Source organism: Calonectris borealis, chromosome 1 (assembly GCF_964195595.1).
Source record: "Calonectris borealis chromosome 1, bCalBor7.hap1.2, whole genome shotgun sequence".
NCBI classification, from domain to species: Eukaryota; Metazoa; Chordata; class Aves; order Procellariiformes; family Procellariidae; genus Calonectris; species Calonectris borealis.
This window is the reverse complement of record NC_134312.1, coordinates 67,320,356-67,329,077: the sequence shown is the minus strand read 5'-3', so window position 1 is coordinate 67,329,077 and position 8,722 is coordinate 67,320,356. Positions and strand designations below refer to the sequence as shown.

General features: G+C 42.2%; 1 protein-coding gene across 1 annotated transcript in view; it reads right to left on the bottom strand.

Annotated features, from left to right (window-relative positions):
• Positions 1 to 4,005: 4,005 nt before the first annotated feature.
• Positions 4,006 to 8,722, bottom strand: part of DENND5B (DENN domain containing 5B) — a 117,488-nt gene continuing 112,771 nt past the window's right edge. Inside the window, exon 21 of the mRNA XM_075142986.1 lies at positions 4,006 to 7,977. Within this exon, the coding sequence (XP_074999087.1) occupies positions 7,794 to 7,977 (184 nt within the window). The 3' untranslated portion in view covers positions 4,006 to 7,793. The remainder of the gene's footprint in view (positions 7,978 to 8,722) is intronic.

Below are 8,722 nucleotides of genomic sequence, written 5' to 3'. Positions count from 1 at the left end.
GCCAGCTTCATACTATTTATACAGTCAGGAACCACAGACCATCTGCAAGAGGTTTAGATCTCAGGCAAGCCAATAGCCACTAATTCCAAGCTGGTGGGTTCATATTTCATGGTCCGATTTAGAGCACATCCTATTTATCTCATGGGGTAATGACCGTTCAAAAGCTGCGTGTGTGCAAGCAGGTAAACTTAATTCAGCTGAGAGCATTGAGCAGAAGAAACAGGCTAAGAAGACTTAATGGAAGAGTTCATAGCTATCTCAAGTACAGGAGCACAGTCTTTGGGCTGACTTCCCAGTTCATTTGAAATTAATTCCATGCCTTTTTTAAAAAAACAACCAATCACCACAAACAAAGATGCCTCTTCGTTATTCTGACCATTTCTGACTACTATTGGAAATCTCTTGCTAGCACTTCATATGTCTTCCACCATGCATTTTCTGGTATGGGTGATGATCTGTTTTGGCTTGCAATGAGCAGGGACAGGTTGTGGGGCAGAGAGCGGACAAGATTAACTTGATGTTAATGGATGGCTGTACCTCCTAGAAGAGCTGTGGACTCTGGATGAAAAGCCAGGGAGACTTGCTCTTGCAAAGCATCTGTTTTCTCTTCCTCCCTTGTGGTAGGGAATTGGTTGCCATCCTCACACAACAGCCTGTTCTTCTGTCCTAACGATTACAAAACTAACCATACACAGCTAGACAGACTTGCACATGCCCACACCACCACAAATCAACAGGTTTTACCAATGCCTTTAAACTGGACTTAACCACAGATGAGACCTCAGGGTACTTCTGTCACAGTAGCACTGAAAAGCTGCTCTCGGTCACACACCGATGGACGCTGGATGAGCAGTTGCTAACCCAAGGCTGAACAGCCTAGGCTGGCGAGGTAGAGACTGGATGAAGCGAAGTCCCACCACTCTCTCCTTCAGGTCCATAGCTGCAAAATGGGATACGCCATAAGCAAATTCCTTAAAGGTCTCAGTGGAAGTCAGGGAGACCTAGAAATTGAAGCCACATTTTCTGGTCTCTATGCTGTGCCTCTGTAAGACAAATAAGGATTTTGTCTTCGTATCTAAATTATTAACGTATTGTAAAAATACAACTACCTCAGTCCCTCACCCTTAGATTTCACTCTTGTAAACTATTTTCTGATGTGGAAAGAACATGCTAATATATTACTTGGATGCCTTTGAAGAAATGAACTCAGTATGGGAGGACAGTGCTGGGGGGGGATATTCATAAAGATTAATGCTAGCTTAGCCTCCGCAAGCTGCCTCTGCTGGACTTCTCTAGGCATAATTAAAAGCAGCCAAGTGAGGTTTCTCCACGCAAGGCCTACTGAAGGAGCCCATCTCTTCCCTCTGGCTGCAGAGGCAGGGTAAGGAAAATGGCTTCCCTAGGCTAACACCAGCCTTTGTGAAAACCTCTCGTTGAAAGCAGGAGAATGCAAGGATTGCAGAGCACCAAACCCAACATCTGGCTGCTATTGAGGGAGGAGTTTAATTTTATTTTAATTTAGGCTTGTATCAGCTGGCCGTGGGAGCGGGAGAGAATGTGCTGTGCGAAGATTGGGACGTCTCTTGCATTCTCCATGCCTGTCTCTCGCTGGGAGAATAGATGCCCTGTGATAAGCGTTTGAGCTCCTCGGGAATTACATCTGCTGCACAGTCCTGCCAAATGCACTTTGCAAATAAAACCCCATTGTTCATTCGCCACGTTCACTTGTTTAGCACTTCACCCTACAGCAGGGCTTGAACACCCGAGGCTGGGTGAACAGACCACGCCACGATTCACCCGTTTTAACTTGCTGCTCTGGCCAGGTCTAAAAGTAAATGGATCATTCAGGGAAAGGGTCATCTAAAACTAAGGGGTCCGTATTGGGCAAAGGACACAAAGAGGAAGAACGGTAAGTGTTGGCCATCTTCTGCGTTTACCCCTTGTGCAAGACAAGTAGACTCGCACAAGTCTTGGATAACCACTACGGGCAGGAGGAACAATATCTAACAGATTACTTTATTACTCATATTAGAGTAACTGGTATGAATACTGGAGCCTCTCTGATATAAACCACAATTATTTTACACTTATGGATCCCACTAAATTAATTACTGAATGATAACAAGGTTGTCACTAGATCACACAGCAATGAGGTCCTTTACAGCAACATCTTTTAAAAATATGCTGTGGGTAAGGATCAGGGGGGTTTTGGCTGTGCTTCTCCTGCCCCCCTCCCTGCTTCGAGACAAAGGTGGGCTTGGTTAAAGGAGAAAATAATTTGTCTGGTCACATCCTCTTCTGACAGAAGAAGTTCTTTCAGAGGAGCTGAGATGCCCTGCGAGGTCTGCGGGGAATACAGATGGGCCCATTAACGTGTCAAGCCTTCCTGCAGAACTACAGCTTTCCACTGACAAATCAGTTCCGCAGTGGCTTTGGCAGATAGTTTACCTTAACCAGCCACCGGATAGCAGACCCGTACAGAAATTTTCCCATTCCCTTCACATCCTGTGCTGAGCTCAAACCAGCTTATAATGATATATGTCTGATGGAATAGCAGGAGAGAAAATAGGAATGTCAGCAATGAAATCCTCCCTGACTGCAATGACAGGAGCCTCAACCTCTGAGCTGATGGAGTGACACACGGGGAAGAAGCTTGGCTCTTAATTGAGCACAATTTGTTCCAACAAGCTTACCTGAAACGCTGGAAAGGAACAAACTAGATGGGTGAGCTATTTCAACTCCTACCTGTGCAAGTTTTCTCAGACAGTTTTCTTCTACTTACCCTTTGCAGAAAACGTTGTCATGTTCCCAGACGGCATCAATGACAGCGCAGTGGGAAGTTATTTGCACTTCCTCATCTAGACAAGTTTAGTCCTGCTTTACTTCAAGTACTTACTGCCTTCAAGATGTCAGATCCCACTATCTCTAATTTACATACTTAAACCTAACACATTTAGTAAGGAGGTGTATTAAGTACGGCCATTCCTCCTATTGAAATTTGACCACAAGCAGCTCTATGGATTTTATTCACATTTATGGGATCCTATAATTTTGCTGCTACACTGTTGATAAACATCAGTATCATCAAACGATGTATTTCAGGATTCCCACATAGATGGTCCCAGGCTCTGAGACTTTTCAGTTGTCTCCTGAGATTCTCTGCCTTTTCGAAACGAAGAGTTAAAATGAATGAACAGATACGCCCCACCTCACACACACCATGCACGCACACATGCAGGGAACTGCATTTCAACTATGCAGTTTTCAAAAATTCTGGTATTTTTGCCAATTCCAGCAGAACTAGAGCTGGGAGGGACAGGGTGGGGGAAATTTCTGAAAATCCAGAAAGAAGAGCCTTTAATTACTAAGCGAGGCATTTCACTATCATTCTTTTGCACCTTTTTTGTTGCAGGCACCCATCTCTCTCTTTATCAACCTCTCTTCTGATGGGACATGCTAACTGACAGACTGGAAGGCATGAATTTCATTCCAGCTTTTTAACCCTGAGTTCAAATATCAGAGCAACCCATATCAAGAGAGGAGAGAGACCCTCGGTTGCAGTTAATCTCACGCTTCCCATTTTGCTGCCAACAGGATCCCACCCCCTTCTCCCCACTCCTCCCCATGCGCTCCAGATACTAAGGGAGAGCAACCCAGGCTGCCTAGCAAACGCCACCCTGGTAAGAGGTAGACTTCACTGTGATCCCATGTCTTCCCTTCGATCAGCCACGCTTTCCACCCAAGCCTTGAAAAGGAAGAGCCGGTTAGGCTGGGCACAGTCAGACACTTGTGTCAGGGGAGGCAGAAGGGCAGGTTTTGAGAGCGGACCCTCACCCCCCCTCCTCCTCTTTGCTCCAGCAAGTTCCCAGTACCAGGAGTCACTATCAGCTGAATCATTTTGTTCGACTTGTTCCCTTTAGAAAACATACCCTCCAGGTTCAGATCAGCTCTTCGGCTTGAGACTTGAATCTTGGATTCTCTGCAAGGAGAAAGTGACACCAACCATTATTCTCACAGTTTTATTTGTAAAGGACGTAGCATGAAAAGCTGTATTTCAATGTACTTCAAAACCTGAAAAACCCATGTCAGTTTGTGGTATGTATGTTAAAGTGCTTGATATAACAATACTTTTACTAATGTCGTCTTGAAAATAATCCAGTTCCTATTCAGTTAGTAATAATGTAAAGACAAAATATACTTAATGGAGACATTTAAGGATCATTTTAAGCTATACAGGGCACATTTGTACATTTCAAGTGTAACATACGATATTTCCCCTTAAGATGCACACCTCCATTTGATTGAAAGAAGGAATTTTCTCAAATACGCCGTTGCGCAACTATTCTAAAGACATTTTTGAACAATGATATCTAATCACACAAACCAACTCGGAATAAACATGAATAGATTTTTCACTAAACAGTAGAATTTCATTCGTTTCAGAGAATTATAAATACACGTTTTGTACACAGTGAGGCATTTGATTCTCTGACTCCCTCAAGTTACCATGCTGGATGTTAGTATAACAGGACTATGCAAACTCAGACATCTGCAGACAGGTATTGGATAGGAATTTTTTTTTTTAAAAAGCAGATACCAGAGAGCTTTGGTCTTTTCCAAGATTCCCTTTCTCAACCAAAGAAGGTGCTTTAACACTGAAGTAAAAATTGTGTTAGCTTAGAAGAATCCTGATGGGTTTCTCACCATTCTAGTGGGTAGAATGATTTCTGTAAACCTTACAGAAAAAACCTCACAGTTTCCAATAAACAAAAGTAGTCTGCTAAAAAAAAAAATCATACATGGTAGAATAAAAATTCTCTACAAAGAACTGTACTCCCAAGGTTGTCAAATAACTAGTCTTCTAGGAATCCGAGGCACTCAGCTGTGCCCTTTCAACGTATCTTAGGGTGTTTTATTGCCTACAAGGAAATACGAGACACATAATTTTTATTGTATTATTATTAATATGATGTGAAACCTGACAAAACCAAACAAGTCAACACTTGCTGAAAAGGCTGACGTGAAGTTGTGCTGAAGTTAAGTGCTAAAGGTTCCTTAATGTAGTTTGAAATGGGCGAAGGACCTGTTTTGAATTTTAAAATTTCTCAGGTTTTGACTTATTTTAACTTAAGAAAGACTTTATGTAGTTGTTACCCTTTTCTCTGTGTGTGGTTTAGTCATCTATGCTTGACCTTTAGAGGTGCCCACATTTCTACTTTATCCTGCTTGCACTTAACCTGTGTCATGTCAGATGAATGTTACGACTGCTGAAGTCATAAATACTCTTTGGAGAAGCATGCAGCAGTATACTTTTGAGAAGTATCCAGCTAGAAAATGCAGATGATGCTGCAAAGAAATCCAAGGACTAAAGAGGTTATTATTTCAGTAAAATGAAAGTCACTTAGACTGGGCTGGGCGTGAAAAAATCATGTATAGCCGTCATTAGACATAAAAGGCCTGAGTTGTAATAGAAATCAAAACATCCTAAGCAGTCATTACCAAATAATGCTGCCACATGGTTTCTGGTGCTAAACATATAATTTATTGATAGACTTAAGTACTAGGGATGCATTTTCAATTGCTGCTGAAGGGTTGTCATGCAACTTCTGCTGACTTTAAGCAGACTTGCCTGGCCACACAGAAAACCCTAACACCCCAAATCTCACATTTCTGGAAACGTACGAGAGATGTCACATAGCCGCGGGCTCTGGCTGCTAACTCATGACACCATTCACAGCCTTTACGTTAGTTACTCACAGCCACAGTAGTGACATGGCAGTGCTGCCTACAGTATTTGGGATGAGTTTAGTCAGTTTAAGGAAGTACAAGCCCAGGAGGAAAGAACTGTTATTAAAAGCTGGAACCCTCATTAAAGTCAACGACTCCCTGACAGTGTTATTTTACTTCTTTCTTAGAAACAAAAAAACTTCTATAACATAAAACTCTCCCTTCTAATGAAACAAAGTCACACAAAGAGTTTTCTCCTGGCTGGGAATATGACGTGAAACTTGGACACTAAAGTGAGTGCTGTTACAAGAACTGGACAGCAGAAGGACCACAAGAAAGTAGAGAAGCTTGACAAAAGGCAGGTGAGAAAGCAAACCCTAATTTTCATCTTCTTTCCTTTTCCTTAGCTTTCATCCCTCTCTCCACCACGTGCACACTATACCGAGACCTGCTACTGCCCACCGTTCCCATGTGCCTCCTAATGCTCCCACTTGAGAGCACAGTGCGAGGCAATACACTTACAGTACCAGTTTAGGGGCCTTTCCCAAGCCACAGCTGACAGTGAGACATCCACAGAAATCCACTGACGAAATGGCCAAGATCATAGTGAATAAACAAGTGAAAACAAACACCTATATTTAAACTAACCTCCAAAAACTAAAACCAGATGAAGCTAACAATGCCCTCAGATCCTTCCAACTCCCATCCACAAGAATGGAAAATACACTCTGTATTTGCTGCATGGTATCCACAAGATGATTTTAATGTAATCTCTTGTTAAATTTCTAGCGTACAGGATTTCAGTTGCTCCCAGTTCCTCTTCAAGAGCTGTATCTATATATACACGCTGTATTACTAACACATTAACTGGAAAGAGTGTAGGAGAGGAGCCTCAAAATACCAAACTGAGATTCTTTGTTTTGTTCCCTTTCCTTCATTCTTTTTTTTTTTTTTGTAGCTTGATAATTTAAAAAAAAAAAAAAGAAAGTAATCAGTTTCTGTACTTCCTAGGAACACTCATTCTGTGGGATAAAGGAAGACTCATAACCTGTCAGCATTTCAAAACCGGCTGATACAGTTCAGTAGCACAGCAACATCGGTGTTTGTGGCTCTACAGCAATGATTCTTCTCAAGTACAGCAAGAATTTGGTATGAACCAAATTCCTCAACATGTGAAAAAAAAGTCATCCACAACACAAACTGGCTGAGGGCGAGGGGGAATTATCAGAACATCTAGACAGGCAAGAGACACACCGAGCGAGTCAAGCAAGCCGTCATTCCCCATCTCAGGCTGCAGCAGCACCACTTGAACAGGTCTCTCATAGTCTCAGGCTCCGAGGCTCACAGCAGTCCTCCTCTCCAGTGTTTATGCATTTCAACACTTGTCTCCCCTTTTGGAGATCAACACAAGTGACACAAAAGACCTTACAGAAAAAAAATGATGACTCACAACTTCCATGCATGGAAAGGGTTGAGCCTTCGAACAAACAAAAAACTAAGAGAGGCCCTGTACAGTAGGGTAAAACAGCATACGCTTACATTTCCAAGAGTGAGACAATCACAATGGCTACATAAGGATATTTGCTGTATTAATTTGCAATACCTGAAAAAAGCCCTGCTGAGTTTGCGCTGTATTTACACATTAATTGGCTTCCTCCTTGCAAGCAAGTAGCGGCATCCCTTCCCACCTCGGTCCTTCCCTCCCCCCCAGTCCTTCCCCTGGGTTTAAGCTACTCATAGTCAGAACAAGAACATTCAGTCTAAGAAAAATTTCTTAGAGTAATATAATTTCTTAAAGAAGATAGCATATTTACACACATCTAACACACGAAAATACTCTATTTTATACTAAATTTCCGTTTCAAATAAACTACAATACTGCATCTTAGCTTTCTGCAGCTTTAGAGGACAGTCCCCATCGGGCACAAACTGGGCTTCCCACTCCCGCTTCAACTGGCAGCTTTGCCTTACAGTGGTTCACTACCATCGTGTTCAAGTCCTGACAGGTCTCCAGTTGTGGTTTGCTTGCTTGGGAAAGGAATAATGAAGTTCTCAGCAAAGCCATGCTAAACATCCACTCCTTTAATGAGCGATCCTTCTAGGATGATGTTGAAATCTTGCAATGTCTGTAGGACTCGGATAAGGGAGTTGACAGTCATGCGGTCCCGTAGGAGAGCGTTCTCCTCATACATCCTTGTAATGGGCGGGCACTCTGCCAGCAACGGGATCCACTGGGAGAGCAAGTGGTCCCTGCAAAGGGGATGAAAGGAATTATTTTAGCAGCAAGTACAACAGATCTCGAACTGAAATTCTTCTCCAAGAACACAACGCAAAACGTGCAGTCTCTTTTTGTGGGTGATGCATGTTATTTGCACATAAAAAGTTTCCTGTGTAATCATAACCCTTGATTTTGTTAGTAAAATACAGGTAACTGAACATACTGTAGGAATGAAGATGGAAAGCTATCAGCAGAACTGGACAATTGACTTTGGAAGAATTTAGCAACATTTTCAGATCAGGAACAGGGAAAGTAAAACTCAGGAAAAACCAATAGACTGTTTTCCAACTGGTTTTCCATGTATCCGGACAGACAAGACAAAAATGGTACTTATTTCTACACATACCAACTTCCACCCTCCGAAATACAACCCTCCCCGCCCTCCCCCCTCCCCAAGTGCAAGACAGAAAGCATCCTATTAGAAAAGGAAGATTCATCTGGAATAGTTTTGTCAAAATTATAACAGACATCCCATTTTCATAGGCAAAGTGATTCAATGAGGATTTAGAAATGCACCAGCTCTTGCAAAGGAACTTTGCATTCCCATAGCCAGCACTTCATCAAAAATACAATTTCAAGACAGATTTCATACATGTGGCTGTCAAGCTAACAGTTATAAAAGAGCTCAAAATATTTTTAGCAGTTTAGACACTAGCCATGTATCATTACTGCTTCTTTGCTCCAATTTTTCATGTAGTATTAAAGCTGCCTAAAATA